This window comes from Drosophila arizonae, chromosome 5 (genome assembly GCF_054131065.1).
Source record: "Drosophila arizonae isolate 15081-1271.41 chromosome 5, UAZ_ARI_1.0, whole genome shotgun sequence".
Classification (NCBI taxonomy): Eukaryota; Metazoa; Arthropoda; class Insecta; order Diptera; family Drosophilidae; genus Drosophila; species Drosophila arizonae.
The window spans coordinates 1,107,484-1,125,179 of NC_142925.1; the positions used below are offsets into that span (position 1 = coordinate 1,107,484).

At 40.9% G+C, this 17,696-nt stretch overlaps 2 protein-coding genes across 4 annotated transcripts; both read left to right on the top strand.

Annotated features, from left to right (window-relative positions):
• The first annotated feature begins 9 nt into the window (after window positions 1-9).
• LOC108615783 (solute carrier family 25 member 32) lies at window positions 10-6,545 on the top strand. The gene is made up of 5 exons (XM_018010555.2): window positions 10-1,270; window positions 4,232-4,385; window positions 4,455-4,809; window positions 5,008-5,153; window positions 6,092-6,545. Exons 1-5 carry the CDS (start codon window positions 1,123-1,125, stop codon window positions 6,255-6,257), a joined length of 969 nt encoding a protein of 322 aa, XP_017866044.1. The 5' UTR covers window positions 10-1,122; the 3' UTR covers window positions 6,258-6,545.
• A 442-nt stretch (window positions 6,546-6,987) lies between these two features.
• Rab32 (RAS oncogene family member Rab32) lies at window positions 6,988-17,359 on the top strand. 3 transcript variants are annotated; one of them, XM_018010535.2, is made up of 4 exons: window positions 6,988-8,358; window positions 15,745-16,140; window positions 16,463-16,606; window positions 16,676-17,359. In XM_018010535.2, exons 1-4 carry the CDS (start codon window positions 7,828-7,830, stop codon window positions 16,781-16,783), a joined length of 1,179 nt encoding a protein of 392 aa, XP_017866024.1. In that variant the 5' UTR covers window positions 6,988-7,827; the 3' UTR covers window positions 16,784-17,359. The 3 variants fall into 3 exon arrangements, with proteins under 3 accessions (XP_017866024.1, XP_089327800.1, XP_017866023.1); XM_089471674.1 differs by lacking the exon at window positions 6,988-8,358 and adding an exon at window positions 13,082-13,281; XM_018010534.2 differs by lacking the exon at window positions 6,988-8,358 and adding an exon at window positions 13,431-15,211.
• Window positions 17,360-17,696: the final 337 nt, after the last annotated feature.

The following is a 17,696-nucleotide window of genomic DNA, read 5'->3' on the forward strand; positions in this document are numbered from 1 at the left end:
AAGTCAAAATTGATAAAGAAATGAAAAATTTTTCATTATTAAAATTCCCATTATAAAATTGTTGTCTCAATATGTTGACTTATTTAAATGAGTTAAAATACGAGGAACTGCCCAATTGTTTTCAGATTATATCGTGCATATTCGAAAATCATTTATTAAAGTGTTAAATTTTTTCAGTTAGCTTCAATACCTAATACTCTTTGAGTCACCCTCGTAAATGCCATTCAGCTTAAAAGCCCACATTTTCTCAACTGCTAAAGTTCATCAAGTTCATTTATCGATACATCGATACATTTCGTTAAACACTACAAAAGCCCAACATCGGCTGCTGAACGGTTCATTCGTGTTTTCTTCGTCGTTCGGTTAAACACGTAGCAGAGAAGTGCGCCGTGAGAGTCAAAGCCACAAATAAAAAATTTTGCACGCGCATTCATATAGTAGAAAAAAGAATAATCTGTCATTATTTAATCGCCTTCACGTGTATTTTGCAATAGTGAAATAATAATATAAGCAGTCTAATTGTGGCAAGCAAGAGAAATGCAAACGGCGTTACATAAGCAAATGTTCAGCATTTGCAAATGAATATTTACTAAGCATTAAATGAAAACGAAGCAGACGAAAAGGCGTCCGTCAAACTTCCCAGTTTTCGGCTGAATATTTCATCAGCCATATAGACAATTTATGTGCTAAGAGCTGCAGAGTAACTGTATTGAAAAGCGAAAATACTTGAACTGAACAACCCAAAGAGAGAGGGAAAATATGTGCTCGGCAACAAAACAAAGGCAGAAATGTTTAAGTATACGAAGCAACAGCAACAACAACATTAGCAGCAGCAGCAGCGACAGCACCAGCACCAGCAGCAGACAAAATATATCGGCGCTTAGCAACAAGACAAATTCACTGCGAATTGCGGCCATGTGTAACGAGTTTCTCTGATTCGCTGTAGATCAAAGACGCAGCTATAAGCCAAAGATTGTAAATACAATACGTATACACATACACATACATATATAGATACATACATATATATATATATATAAATATATAAAGAGTAAAAGAGCAAGCTAATTGCTTATAGTATCAAAAGTAACAGTACAACAAAGTCAAATCGCGCAATCGAAAATGAACGCAAATACAGCGCCCAGCAGCCCTGGCAAATTCAATGTGTTTGCCCACGTCAAATACGAGCATCTGGTTGCCGGCGTCTCGGGCGGCGTTGCATCCACGCTCATCCTGCACCCACTGGATCTCATTAAAATACGCTTTGCTGGTGAGTACAACGAATCGATCATTCCGTCTACGCGAGATACGAGCGTCTAGCACGTGACCGTAAACTATAACTGTAGATTTGCGTCTTCCTCTTTCAATGCCTTGAATTCATTCAGTGTTGCGCAGTTTGTTTGTTGTGTTTGTTTGTTTTAAGCTGTCTAGCTGCAAAGACAGATTTTCTCTTGCGCATGCCAGAGTGTTTTCTAGCAGATTTATATATGCGTGTAAAAGTTTCCATAGTAATGTAAATTTAACTTTTATTTGTATACAGAATTTGTCTGATAAACCTGCATTATTTCTGTTAGCTATCTGTCGTAATGCTATTATTATGTAGCCTATTTTATTTACGTCTAATTTAGCCTTTTTTCTAGTTAACTAGTTCAGCACTGCATGCGATTGCATTTCTTCTTCTCTCTCTCTCTCTTTCCGGCTTATCAACTGTTTGTAGTTGCAGTTGAAAATTTCCACGAGCTCCTCGAGCAAGCGTTAAATTATTCTGGAAATGTTGTAATAGAAGCAAATAAACAAGCGGCTGCACGTGGAGCTTAGAAAAACCTATTAATATGTAAATATATAAATAAACACTTGCCTGTTGATTGCGTTCCCATTCGACAGCAATTTATTGACGTCTTGACATTTGCGAAAACAAAGTCCTCAGTTTTCTCTTTTTTTTTTTCGCTGACCGATTATGCTACATTTAGTTGAGTTATCAGCGGGAATGTTAGGCGCAATCTACGCACGTACTAGAACAAGCTAGAAGCACACGCCCCCTTGCAAAATCTTTGTTGGCATTTATTGGCCTCAATAATACAGTGAAGACTACCTTGACCGAAAAGTGTATTTGTATTTAAGAAAGTTTCGTATGGTGAACTCTTACTGTACTTTGAACGGCATGAGTCAGCATTCAGCTATTATGTTAGTACACGTAATAAAAGCTCTTTTCATAGCTGTCCTCGTATAGAGTACATTGTTATTTCCGTATTTTGCTTGATTTTGTTCAATAATAAGACATAACAATAACAACGGCAACAGGTTTGTGTTGTTGTTATTGTATTTTTATTGTTTTCACATTTATTAACTTTGTTTTGCAGTCGCTAAACTTTTCACTTAACCTGTTTAATATTACCAATCAGATTGGTAAATACATTTTTGCAAGTGTTATTTAAATACGTTAACAGTAGCAACAAATTAAGTTGTTTATGCGAAAAACGCTCAAGCGCTCAACAATCTAGCAGAAAAGTAAACGAAGAATCAGATCGTATGACTCCATCTTATGAAAACATATGCTGAGGCCATCTATGGAGAAAAATTTGCAACACTCACGCTCGCTCATCAGTGGATTCAATATAAGTTTATACATGCACACATACATACATGCGACTGTATGACGCACCTAGCGGGGAAAAACGAAGCCAAACGTCAGCGAATGGCGTAAACTTGTTTATCTTCATTATACCGTTTGCTGAAGCAACAGCTGATGGGTATACCATGGTGCCATAAAGCCATAGCGAATGCTAGATAGGATGAGAGGTTGGCAACTGCGATAGATTACATTTCCAAAAATAAACAGTAATATATTATTTATCTATGTAGTTATGCAAATTTCGCACGCTAAAATATCTAGCACAGCATGTGCTGCTGCTTACAGGGTAGCACACAGTCGACCTTTGCACTTCTGCCTCTTGCGTATTCGCTTGTTTATGGCTGCCGTTCAGCGTCATCACGTGACCAACATGTTGACTGTACGATTTGTTAACGGCATACATCTACATTAATATATGAGTGTGTGTGTGTGTGTGTCTGTGTGTATAGGCAGAAGCAACTGGTTAAGTCAACTCTAAATGTTGTTACCAAGTGCGCAGTTTTGTCAGCGCTGCAAAACAAGCGAAATTCGTGTGCTCGATCAGAGTTCAAGTATCAGCTGTTTTTATTTGTTTTATCAGTTTATGCATGCATATTAATTTTTGATTTCCCTTTCCTGTGCCTTTCGAATCAGGATATTTCGTGTGTACGCGTCTGCCTCTGTTCGTTCTTTTGCTTCCACGCCAAAGTCAACCGCAAGTCAAACTAGCGAAGACAGCGCCATCTATTAATAGAATCTGTCGACAAGAGACGAGCCCCCAAAACGTCGCTGTTGTCAGGGCAGATCGAGGCGTCAGCGCTTCTTATTAGCAGATTGTTATAAACTTTTGTTTTCTTTTTCTGTGTCCTATACGCGCACAAGTATATGTAATCATATATACATATATATTTATATATTTAAATAATTATAGACTCATCGAAAGTCATGCTATAGCAACAGCCAGCCTATATAGCAACCACATTCACCATTTTTCCAATTGGACTCGTTATCACATCCGTTGCAAACAATTAGCGCTATCTCTGTTGGCCGCGAAAACAACAAGTTGTTGTTGAGGTTGTTATTGTCTGCTATTGTTGTTGTTGTCGTTGTTGCAGCCGGCCATTAGGCAGTGCCCAAAAATCAACAACAAGAACAATAATAGCTTCAGTTGGTTGTACAGTCAGCTAAAAAGCATTGCCAAAAGACTGAACAGCTGCGAGGAAATTTCTGCCTAGTTGATTGACTGATTGAGCATTGCTCTATGAATCACTCAACCTCAGCATTTCTTGGCTAGTTGATTGACCGATTGAAAGTATCTATACACTTTACTATTCATAGTTATTAGTAAAAAAAAGCTTGTTGCAAATTGCTGAAGAATACACGACTAAAACTTTTATTCTTTGCTAATCAAATCTAATCAAAACCTGCAAAGTTTTGCAACTCATTTTCAATTTGATAAAAAGAAGTACCTAAACTTGATCACTCTATTAGTCACTTGTGTCACGCGTCTAGGAGCAGTCTAGTGCTTGAAGGTTAATGTCTAGACTTTTAAGTAAACAATTCATATAAAAACATATAAATTTTATCATTTACGATTTTCGCTTGTGTTTTCAATTACAGTCAATGACGGACGCACAGCGGCAGTGCCTCAATATCGTGGATTGGGCAGCGCATTTACCACCATCTTTCGCCAGGAGGGCTTCCGTGGACTCTACAAGGGCGTTACACCCAACGTCTGGGGCTCCGGCTCTTCGTGGGGTCTGTACTTTATGTTGTAAGTAACTGCAAAGCTATAGTAGATTAGCCTTTGATTAACAATTCTCTTCTACCCCCTACCCTATAGCTACAACACCATCAAGACGTTTATTCAGGGTGGCAATACGACGATGTCGCTAGGCCCCACAATGCACATGCTGGCAGCCGCCGAGTCGGGCGCCCTCACTTTGTTGCTTACCAATCCCATTTGGGTGGTGAAGACGCGTCTCTGTCTGCAATACGATGCAGCGGGCAGCGCTGAATACCGAGGCATGGTTCACGCTCTCGCAGAGATCTACAGGACGGAGGGAATACGCGGACTGTACCGGGGCTTTGTGCCCGGCATGCTTGGCGTCTCGCATGGTGCCATTCAGTTCATGACCTACGAGGAGATGAAGAACGCATATAATGAATACCGCAAGCTGCCCATCGACACGAAATTGGTGTGTAACATCACATGATCCAGCTGTTGCCATCTAGATATATAGCTACAGATGTCGTATATAGCGCGTGCGATAGCATATGTATATATATGTATATAGTATAGCTATATATGCCTATTTGGCAGCTGTTCAATTTAATTTTATTTTCAACTAAATTCAACATTCCTCTCTCTCTCACTCGCCGTCTCCCTCTATTAGGCAACGAGTGAATATTTGGCATTTGCGGCGATGTCGAAGCTGATTGCAGCAGCAGCCACATATCCATATCAGGTGGTTCGTGCCCGTCTACAGGATCATCACCATCGTTATAACGGCACCTGGGACTGCATCAAACAGACTTGGAGGTACGAACGTATGCGCGGTTTCTATAAGGGACTCGTGCCGTACTTGGTCCACGTAACGCCCAACATTTGCATGGTTATGCTGATATGGGAGAAGCTGACCAGCTAGGCGTATTAGAGTATTCAACTAGTTCAACTAGATTATAGTTATGTATAAGATATACCCATATATATCTATAAATATATATGAATATACACACGAATCTACGCGGAAGTTTAGCTGCATGACAAAGCGCATCATAATTTTGTATTATTGTTTCATGATTTTGTTTTACATTTGTAACTAATTATAGTTAGTATACATAATTTGAGATTAAGTTAATTCCATAGTTAGAATTGATACTATATGATTTTTGACATATACTATATAATTCAATAAGTAAACTTGTGTAAATGAAAAGAAAATATGTGAAATGTAATTTCAAAGAATTTGCACAAATTTTTAGTTTATAGTTTAGTTAAATTATTTATTTACATAAATTGTTCTAGTTAGGCGTAATTAATTTTCGTTTTGGCAAAAAGATTCTTCATAATTTTACACGTTTTTTATCAAAAAAAAGAAAAAAACTAAATAAATTTAGCCTTACATTTAAAATGTGAACCGAACAAAAGAAAAACAAAAGAAACTTTCATGAAAAGAATATTAGCAAAAGATATATAGAAATCGCAATATCTTAAAACATTAAAATGCTAAGAAACTACATAAAAGAAAATATGTTGCCACAAGCTCTCAACACGAGTTGTTTTTTTATTTCGCCTTCAGCCTCAGTAAGTAAGTAGTATATGAATATATATCTTTACTTATGTGTATGTCTATATGAAGTTCTTTTTGATTGTGCAGAATCTCTTTGCTAAACTGAAATGAATTGCATTGCATTGTAAGTAGTTAAGATGCGTGAAGACAAGATACTTATATTCTTATTGCTTGATTCTCATTGCAGGTTCGAGGGTGTGGTGGGCTTCTACAAGGGCTTGAAGGCGAGTCTGATAAGGGTTGTGCCCGCCTGCATGATCACGTTCTTGGTTTATGAGAACGTCTCGCATTTCATGCTGGCCCGAAGCAAGCGTCTCAAGGAGATTGACAATATCAAGAAAGAACCCGCTTAATCTGTGCCTTTTTTATACATTTGTTTTAATTTAGTACGAAATTTATCGATACGTTGAGCAATAGTCACAATACGTTGTTAATATGTTAATATTATTTCTAGATTGATATACCTTAATTGTTATGAAGTAGAGTCTGTATGCAAACGATATTCCTACGCAAAATCATTATAAATAGGAAATCGAAGAAGCTTTATATATATTTTCTAAGTCAAAGTACCAGTGGAGAGCCTCGCTTTAAAATATAGCTGTGTATTAATTTTAAGAAATATAATTTGTAATAACACCACATTGCTATATGTTTTTTATGTACAATATGTCTGATTTACTTTAAATGTGATTATTAAGGGATGTCGACAAACGTTCAATTCGAATTTCAAATTGGCGCGCTGTAGCTGAACGAAGCTAACGTTAACCGTTTGGGCCATTCGTTCAATTACTGTCTGTTGTATTTTAGAGAAAACTAATATCTTTTCCAATAGTCAATTAATAAATATATATTAATAAAATCGCAACCTATTTAGTTTTTTTAAATAAAATTTTCATGTTAATTACATGCCTGACAATGCATTTAAGAGTTGTCATCCATTCCATTAACATAGTCCATAATTGTCAGCACTCCATTCAAATGTGTCGAATTGGCGCGCAAAAGCAAACCCGTTTCTTGTTTAACCGTTTCAGCTATTCAATCAACCGTTTCGCTCAGCTGAAGCTCTCAACGAATTTCGTTCAGTTGATAGTTGAATGTGGCAGCGTGTGGATGTGCTGCGCTTGTTTTGTGAGCTTGTATGAAGTAAAGCGAGCGTCTTTTTTGAGTCTCTCTTTTCGTACGTGTGTGAATTTAATTTTCGTGATATGAAATTAACGCCAAGGAGGAATAATAATAACAACAACAACATCGATAAAGTAATAATTAAAATGAAAATAAAGGCTTATGCAACTAGCCGTGTGAATGTTAAATGTTTTAATACTTAATTGAGTGCTCCATTTCTTGGCCCGAAAAACCAGTTTGCAATTTGTTTACTTAACTTGACATTTGGCGCTAGTCAAAAAGTGCAGCAATTGCAGCCAAATCGAGCAAGTTCAATAAACCCCATAAAGTGTCAGAAAGAGAGATAACCTGACCACCAACAAAATTTTTGCATTGTTAAAAATAAATTGTAATTTTGATAAGTGCGCGCCGAAAGTTCAAGTGCAGCCGCATTTATTACCGTTGGAACAAAAGCGAAGAGAACAAGAGTGTGAAAGGCAGAGGGAGATAGACAGAGAGTGAGGAGCGGACCAGTGGAACTTTTTTCGACAACCACATGTTGCTGAGCCGTTAGAGTTGACAAGGCGAAATAAACGGTACAAACAAAACAGAACAAATAGAGACAGCACGCATGTGTGTATGCATTTGCATGTGTATATTTATGTGTAGTGTGTGAGTAGATAAAGAGCGTGCGAATGACCTTGACTGGCGGAGCAGACAAGTGAAGTGATAAAGCAAGAACAGCAACAAATAGAGTTATTTGTCAAAGTCTAAAGAGCAATAACACGCAACTCACCCCCACATAAACCCCATTGCCACTGCATGGCAACTAGCGTTATTCGCTGCAGTGTTGTCTCATCCTCAGCCGGACGCCGCAACCTCTGCGACTCTCAGCCGGAGCTCAGCTCTGTCGGCACCAACTCCAAATCCAAGTCGTTCAGTTATCTGAGCAGCAACAACAACAACAGCAACGACAACAACAATACCAACTCCAACACTAGCAACAGCAGCTGTGCCTGCGTACGTTGCCATCTCGCTTACGCCTGCTACAGCGCTGAGAAGGATCAATCGCCGGTTGAGTATAAGCATCAGCCGCAAAGCGTCGTCTGTTTAGGCGCACTCCGAGCCAAGGAATCGCCGTTATTAGCACGCCACCAGCCAGCACTCCAATTGGAATCGAAGCAGCAGCTTAGCAACTTCAACTTTTCGCTGCGCAGCGCGACGCCAGCGTACGCGTCGCCTAAACCACAAATCGATCTCAACGCCGTTGAGGCGCTTAGCACAGCGGATATGCCGGCGGCACGCATCAACAACATGGATATCAATCGGAATAACGGTTATCTCTATAATGGGGTGAGTAGAGTACATGAAATCTCACTGCGCGAGGGCACTTCAAGAAGTTGACTAATGTAAGCAGACAGAGCGACTATTATATACAAATGTGGATATGGCAACCCTCATTATATTTTAATGTTGCATAAAACCCGAAAAAAGTTTATAAATTCCGCTCGCACTGTCCAAGTTTTGCAATAAAAGTCATGTCGCTCTCTGTCAGTTACATATGTATTTGTACAAGTATTTATCGTACTCGCCTCCCCAGCCCACCAGGCAACAACAACAATAGCAATTGCTGTAACAGCAGTTGTTGTTATTGTTGTTTATATATTCAAAGCTCTCGCGTATAACACAATCAATAAGCTTAAATCACGCTCAACTCGGCGAAAAAAGAGCTGAAAATGCTAATTCGAATTCGAGCTCGAATTGTAATTGGAATTGGAACAGTGGCAATGAGGAATGCAACGAAAGCGGAGAACTGGAAGTGTTTATTTATTATTCGACTGCGCTTGACTTTCCAATTAGAATCGCGCGCGAGAGGGGGAAAGAAAGAGCGCATGAGTTTGGTTGGGTATTCGAATATTATTATAGAGCATACCAGGCACTAATGAACTGTCTGAAATATACATATTTATATGTTAAGAATTCCAATACAATATTTATAATGAAATTCACTTTAATCTCTGATTGGAAGTGTAAATAGAATCAATTGTGATGATGAATAACAAGTTTATTGTTTTGCAAGTAATTTGTTCAAATTGGAATCAGAAAAGCAAATTGGAATGTTCAATGGAATCCGGCTGGTAGTATTAAATTACTTTGAAGTCTAATTTTTCTTGCATAAAATTGTCTTAAAATATCTTGCCTGTCGGCAAGGGTATTTACTCGTCGTCATCTCTATAAATAGTTTCTTCAATTTTTCATTTCAAGATCATGTTAACTTTTGTTCAGCCTATAAACAAAAAGTTGCCAAGAAAAAAGGGAATAAGGCAAAAGAAAAAAAAAAACAAATTCAGTCGAATCTTATGTCACAGCAATTTCCACAGAGTTAAGAGGAAATGAAATCTAAATTGTTGACCAAATAAACGCGACGATAAAGGCAAAGTGGGCAAAGGAGGAGAGAGGCGAGCTGGGCGAGGCTGTCTGCCACAAATGCCGCTGCCTCGAGCCGTGGCACGTGTTATGGGCAATGGAATTTCACTCTCAATATGCGATATAATATATATAGGCAAGCCGGTCGAGGTTGGCTGCCCAGCAAATTGAGTGTGCGTGTGTGTGTGGGTGTGTCTGGGCGATACTTAAACGATTGCTAGTTAGATATATGCATTGTCTTATTGGACTCAACTTGGAACATATTCGCAGCGTTTCACGTCACGATTTTAAGGTCAGTGGGGTAGGGGAATGGGTGGAATGGAATGGGAACTACATTAAAGAGACCCCCTCCATATGAGCCCACGTCTTAATTAAAGACAAATATTAATAATTGTTGGCATTTTTAAATGTGAATCATGCCTGCATTTGGCTTTGCTTCTCCTCAATCTAATCAGTGCTCACCTTTTTGTTTCTTTATTCTTTTTTTTGGGTGACTCGACATTTGCAGAGATAAGATATCAATATCAATATCGATGCCTGCGCAGCGTTTCAAATATGCGCCGCGTGTACAATAATGTTCATTCAGTAATCGCCTAGAATATAACATCTCTCTCTCTCTCTCTCTATATATATATATATATATTCCATCACTATATATACTATTTGCATAATCAGCTTTTGCGCATCGTTGCAAGCTGCAGGCCTGAAGCCAATGCACTTTGTGACTCTCTTGTTGTTGTTGTTGTTGCTGCTGCTGTTGCAACTAAACAACAATTTTTAGTTTCACATTTTAATCTGCCACACGCAAGTTACACACGGAGATATTCATGTGCTTACAATACATTTATATCTCTATGATTTATTATCTATTATGCGAGCACATACTAAAGACAGAGCAAGGTCACGTTTTCAAAAGTCTCTCACAGCTATAGATAGCAGAGGCAGTTGCAACATTGAGATACATTCATAAAAATAAATACAGCTGTAGATACAGCTACAATAGTTGATAGACAGCAACAGCAACGTATGTATATATAGGTACATACATAAATAGATACAGATTCGGATGAAGATATCGATTTCGATATTAATATTCACACAGATTCAGATATATTTACATAGAGACTGTATGGGATAAAGTTGAGATGCAGATATGAAGACAGATACAGCTGCAGTAAGTGGGATAGGTACCTCTTCAGCTTTATATCGATATATAGTTAGAGAGAAGAAGCGAAAGAGAGATATATTTTTATCTACAAATGGTAATGAGACGAAGAGATAAATAGATAATCAGATGTAATTAGAAATATATTATATTCATATGTATATATATGTACAATTAAAAATACAGACACATACACATTTTTATATCCATACCTTATATTTTACCAATTATATTTCTCACTAATTTTCCTTTTTCCGTCTATCTCTAATATTCCGATGCATCATAAAATTTATGTTTTCATTTTAAATCCTCAATTCAAGCTTCATATTAATTAAATAATTAACTCGAATTCGCTGCAATGAAAAGCGAGTTTTCCCACGAGAAAGGTCTCGCATAAGCATTGCATATTTTTGCCACCTTCGGCCAAAGTGTTGCATACTTTCGTGGCAACATGAAAAGCCCCTTTCATGAAAATTCCGATTCCATTTCCGTTTGGGGCAAATTGGGGGACGTGCCTACACAATTTCAGTCGAAGCATTTGTCTGAGCCACGCCCACATAAATATGACGCCCACAGGGCAGCTAATGCCGTGCAGCATGCTAAATCAAAGTACAGTGGGACAATGTTAAGACGAACATTCACTTCTCAATTCAAAGAAATAGCATTTTTTAGCATTTTACTTATATTACTCGTATATAATTTATATATAATATTTTATTTCGTCTTTCTTATGGTAGTGTGAGCTTATTAGCGAAGTTCTACTGTAATTTGCATATGGATTTGTTCAGACTAGTTGCCAAAGGACCAGCTGGTTCTATTATATCCTGATTTAACTAAACACGCCACAACTCTGTAACTATCTCTCTCTCTCTTTCTCTCTGTCTGCCATTTTTCATTGAGTTCAGCTCCAGTTTCACCTTTTTTTTTTTTTTGTTTAGATTGGGGTCGTTTGTAATTGCAGCGCTTAGGTGAAATGCTTCAAATGCTCACATATCCTCTCTTCTTTTGCTAAACACTTCAAACTGCCCTCGTCCCGCCCGCCCGTTCAGCCCTTTGTCGATTGCGTGCAAACATTTCAGTGTGCCACAAAAGAATTTCTCGCTTTAGCTGAAAGTGAATTTTCTTATGCAAACGGTTTTAACGGCCTTTCTCTGCCTACCTTAAAGGGAAAAGGTAAAGCACCAGGTGCTTGCACTAAATCATTGAGACGAGCGTGAGGAGCAAGCAGAACAAACTCAAATAGTTGAGCAAGTAGGCTGAAAAGGGTTACATATGAAAATCAAAATACTTTAAGGATATTGCGTAGAAAACATTAACTCTCTCTCTAGCTCTAGCTTTGTCTCTGTCTCTTTCTGACTTCATTTTGCAGTCTCTTTCACTTATTTCTCTGCTTCTATTATTTGTGTTTTTGATCTCTCTCCTATCTATCTCTTCAATCTCACCTTCTCCCACTCTGCGTTTCAGCCACTTCTTCCCTGTTTATTTCTCCATTTCTGTCACCTTCTCTCTTTACTCTTTTTCTGTATGTCTCTGTATCTACTATATTCCTCCCTCTCAATCTCCCTTTCTCGCTCGCTCTCTATCTTTATTCCTTCTTGATCTACTTTCTCTTTCTATCTCGGCTTGCTCTCTGCTCATTTTTTTTCATTCTCTGTACATTATGTCTATCTATTTCTCCTATCTAAAGTACAGTAAAGTATAAAGTAAAGTACATTGCTCCTCCCTCCCTCTCTCTCTCTCTGCCTTTTCTCTGTCATATCTGCATCTGCTTCGTCCAGATGCCAAATGTATTCTAATTGTGTTGCCCTACTCCCAAATCCTTCACTTAAATTATGCATAGACAGAGGAGACTTCTCATATCTCGCATTTGTCTGCATTGATTATGGAAATGCTTTTCCTAGCTTACCGTGAGGAAAGGGGAAACTTTTGACTACAATTGAACAGCATATGGATTATAAAGAACATAGATATAGGTCTGTAGAACCGCAGAGTGTGTATTTGGTTGACAAGTGCAGTGAGGGGCTTATAGATCGGCTAATGATATGCCAAGTTAGCTTATTATATATAGACCAAATGCTATTTCAAATCGAGCAAATCGTTACGTGAGATTTGACATGACATCACTGCACACAAATCATCGGCTCTATCTTCCGCATAGTCTTCAAGCCACACTTAGAGAGCGAGAGGGGGAGAGAGAGGGGGCATAGGGGGTAGCTAGGTCGGGTGTAATTGTATATATGCAATATGTCTTTATTGTGGCTTACCACGTTTTGCAATAAACGTAATTCTATATAGCCCCCATATACGACTGTCTATGCCCGCATACATACACACACATATGTATGTGCCACCCACTGGTTGAGATTCTCTTCGAGTCGCGTCTCTCGCTGGCAAATCCTCAGCTTGAAAAGGAAGCCCGCGAAGTGCTTAGGGTCAAGCGGCGAAGAACTAGCTAAACTAGTTATTCGCGCGCCCCGGCTCTGGTCAGTTGACAGTTAGCTGCTTGTTAGCCCTCGCCACGCCCCATTTGGCATACACAGCCGCTGCCCCTGACATAGTGGAGTCAAGTATATCAAAAAATAGAGACGGATTCATTCATTAGAACAAAGACCCATGCTTGATAAGCGAGTGTCGCCGCATTTTGCGGGCACATTCAGCGATCGCAGCTCGGCTGGGCAGTGTTGGTAAGCGTGTTGGTTAACTGTCTGATGTGAATGTAATGCAAAACCTTACCACAACCAGCGCAGGGGCCTAGCCAGGGGAGGGCAGGGGCAGGAGGGCTGGGCCCCTCGATCTCTGAGGCGTTACACAAATTTATAAAAACTGAGGCATTAGCAATGCGATTTTCAGTGCACCATTTGCAAATGTTCGTTGCGGTCGCTGCGACTGGCGAAGAGTGTGAACAGTGCGTGTGCGTGTGTGTGCATGTATGTGTGTGTGTGCAGGATAACTGCCAGCAATCGAGCTACCCCATGTGATACCCCAGACACCAGCCAGAGGCAACAGTGCTGAAGTAATATGCAAAAGGCCGACAAACAGGCAAAAGCAGAGCAGGCGCAGACAGGCAAGAGTAAAGCGAAAGCGAAAGCGAAAGAGAAAGAGAAAGTGAAAAGAGACGCAGCAACATCAGAAGGAGAAGGAGAAGGAACAGGAGGAGCGGAAGCAGCAGTAGGAGGAGCAACAGCTGAGCAGGATCTGGAGCTAGAATCGCCAAAGGCCAAGGCACGTTCGCGTTTCTCAGCCGCCTTTCGCAGTCTCAAGACCAAGAAGCAGGAGAAGGAAAAGCCAAAGCCCAGCAGCGCGGAGCAGCTGACGGCCATCAGCAGCGGCGAGGCCGAGGATCTAACCAGCCTGGGCGAGATCAGTCTGGACAGCGGGCTGAAGAGCAGCCAAAAGAAGAAGAGTCTAACGCGTCGCCTGCTGCTGGGAAGTCTGAAGCCAAAGACCAAAGAGCGACCGCACAGCCTAGCGACGAGCGATGAGCTGAGCCTAAAGAGCAGCAGCAGCGCCAGGGAACGGGAACGGGAAAGGGCACTGGGCACGGGACTGGGATTGGGCAGCAGCAGCAGCACACTAAAGATAACCATAAGCGGCAAGAAAGTTGAGACTGTCGAAGTCAAAGGCAGAAGCGAGACGGATTACCTGACACCGATACCGACACAGACGGCAACAGAAGAAGCGGCAGCCGCAACGGCAACGGTAAAGCCAGCGACGACAGCAGCGACAGCGACAGCGACAAAAGAGACAGCTAAGCTAATTGTGGCCAAGGTGGTGTCCAAAGAGCAGAGCAAGCTGAAGAAGCAGTCGAAGCAGACGAAGCAGCCGAAGCAACAGCTGAGAGCAGCGCCTCAGGTTGAGGAGAAAATCGTTATCACAGAGAGCAGACGAGATACGCCGCCGCGCGAACGAGCGCCGGCAAAGCCGAGCCGCGCAGCGAGCAATCAGTCAGCCAACAGCGCTGGGGAGCAGCACAGGTCGAGCAGTGCCAGCAAAGCCCTAAGCCTGCCCAGCCGTGAGAAGCGTGCATTGATGCAACAGCAGCAACTGCAGCAGCAGCAGCAGCAGCAGCAGCAGCGTGGACATCGTTTGAATAAAGGCAGCAATACGGCAGCTCTGGAGAAAGAGGCGCTAGTGACGCCGCCCAGTTCGGAGTTGCAGCCAGCGCCGGCTCCTGCCAGTTCCACGCCCGAATTGAGGCCATCCTCGGCGCCCACCTCGTCCACCCTCGTCCTGGTCAGCCCGGCGGAGTCGTCGGACGCCGTCTCACTAGCCGAATCAGCCCAGACATCAGTTGCGCCTGTCGTGCGCTTTGCCGTTGGCAGCGCGGTCCGCGGCCCGGACGCCTACGAGCTAGCTCTAGCCGCCGCAGCCAATCAGCAACCCAGCTCCAGCGAGGAGCCCAGCGATTCCAGCCTGAGGCGCTTGAGCTTCAAGCAGCAGTTGGCTCTATCGGATCACGACAGCATCGAGGGCAGGCGCGAGACGGTGCGCTACCAGTCGGTGGCCAGCGAGTACGGCGAGGATCAGGACACAGGCGACGAGCAGGAGCTGGACAGAGACTCCAAGCCCATGCCGGCCTTTGGCAATTTGACTATGGACCAGGAAATGGAACCGGTAAGCTGTGCATTGGACTCAATCGCAGCCGCAGTTCGAAAAAACAAGCAAAAGAAGCCGCAAAAGTGTTTGCCCCCTATAGTCGGACATCGGACATCGGACGTCGTACGTCAGACATCGTACGACCCCGCGAACCGAGCAGCTAACAACAGCTCTACCTCCCTTCCCCAACCCCTTCCCTCTTTAAGTGTTCGTTTATCAAGTGTAAAGAGAACGTCTTTTTACAATTTATTTATGACTGTGATGAAGCGCTAGGATTTCCTTGAATGTACCCCTATGGGTCTCCCAGAATGAATCACTACAATCTTATGCTCATTCGCGCAGTGGAAAGCGAGTATATTCGTTAAATCGTGTGCAATGGGGAATTATTGAAATGTATCACGGATTTGTATAGGATTGGATGCCTATCCATATAGCTATGCCTATTGAGGCCTACATCGAGCTTAGTTATTAGTAGAGTACTCTGCAGTCGAGTATGCCCTTTTTTCTCGCTCTCTTTTAACCTCTACCCGTCTCATTCTCTCTCTTTTCAGACCATAATGTCGCCCAGTGGCGAGAAGCGTGAACATCTCTACAAGATCCTAGTGATCGGTGAGCTGGGCACAGGCAAAACATCGTTCATCAAGCGCTACGTCCATCAGTTCTTTAGCCAAAACTATCGAGCGACAATCGGAGTGGATTTCGCATTGAAGGTGCTGCACTGGGATGCCAATACGATAGTGCGCCTGCAGCTCTGGGATATCGCCGGGCAGGAGAGATTCGGCAATATGACGCGGGTCTACTACAAGGAGGCGGTGGGCGCTTTCATCGTCTTCGACGTGACGCGCAGCGGAACCTTCGACTGCGTCAGCAAATGGAAAGAGGATCTCGACTCGAAGGTTCAACTACCCGATGGCAGTCCCATACCCTGCATACTGCTCGCCAATAAGGTACAGTCTGATTGATTGATTGATCGAGTTTAAACAATGTGATAAGAATTTGATCTAGTGATGATCTGTTAAGGGTTTCGATTAAGACTGTAAGATGTTGCTTTTTTACTATAGGGAATTGATTATTGTTGAGATGGATTGATCAGATGGATCAGTCAGTGCTGATTGATTGACCATCAACAGATGATGCTATCCTTTACTTATTGATCAGATCAATTTCACACTTTAGTCCTATGATCTGTCTTATCGAGTGATCTACTATATAGATCTTGTATATTTCTGATATGTCGATATATGATTTCTTATATCTTATAATTTATAGTGCGATCAGGAGAAGCAGGGCATTGTGACGCAGCCGGAGCGCATGGATGAGTATGTGAGGGAAAATGGTTTCGCTGGCTGGTTCGAGACCTCGGCCAAGGAGAACATCAACATCGACGAAGCAGCGCGTGCCTTGGTGAACAAAGTAAGTGATTAGCACGGTTAATCTATCATTCAATCAATCAAATATATTAATTTTATCGATCATTCACAGATACTCATCAATGACAAACTGATAACTGCCGATGCGAATGATGCGGAGAAATTCAATTTGAGTGCGGCTGATGCGAGCGCAGAGACCAAGAACAAGTGCTCCTGCTGACCGGTTGCTGCGTTCATCCAGATGCATTCCAGCAATCAAATTGGGCTTTAAGCATACACACACACATTTATAGAAACATGATAAGAATAACTATGCTTAGGTTCTTTTGTAAAGTGTGTCTAAGACTTAGCTTCGTATCATGTTCATCCATCAACTGGTTATAAAATCTAAGCTAAAGCAGTGCGTGTCCATAAAATTATCTATATGACTATATGACACACACTCACACACAGACACACACATTTATATATATATAAGCTAGAGCTCTGTTTTGAGATAATGCAGCATCATTTCTACATTTGTGTAAAATACGAATCGTCGTCCAATTGTTTTTTTTACTTTTGTTTGTTTATTGCTTTTGTTTTGTTAATGTGAGAGTTTTTTATCTTGAATTTATATAGTAAATAGGAACACACACACATACATACATGAACATACATAAACTCTGCCATCTTTATTTGCATTTAGATAATGTACGTTTTATTCAACACAGATTAGAGCAGAATGAAAAAAAAGTAATACATTTATTTATCTGCACGCAATCAAATAAAAATGTTTAATGTTAGTTAAGCCAAATGATATACGAGTTTTATTGTTAGAGAAATAAACTTAATGCCTATGACCTAGGCTGCCGACTTAATGCGCATTTATTTACAAGCTGCGAAAATGCAAATAATATTAATTACACATATATACACGAAGTGCGCAAAAGCTATGAAAATTAATGTGCATTTAATTTTTGGCGCGCACATTTCTCTAAACTATCGATATGTTATCGTATGAGTGCATTGAGTAAGCCCTGCCCAAAAGGATTGTGCTGATTGATAATGATATTCTTAAAGCTTATAACCCAAAACTTAGCTAAGGCTTATATACAATTGCTACAAAAATTTAAAATGTTAACATATAATAA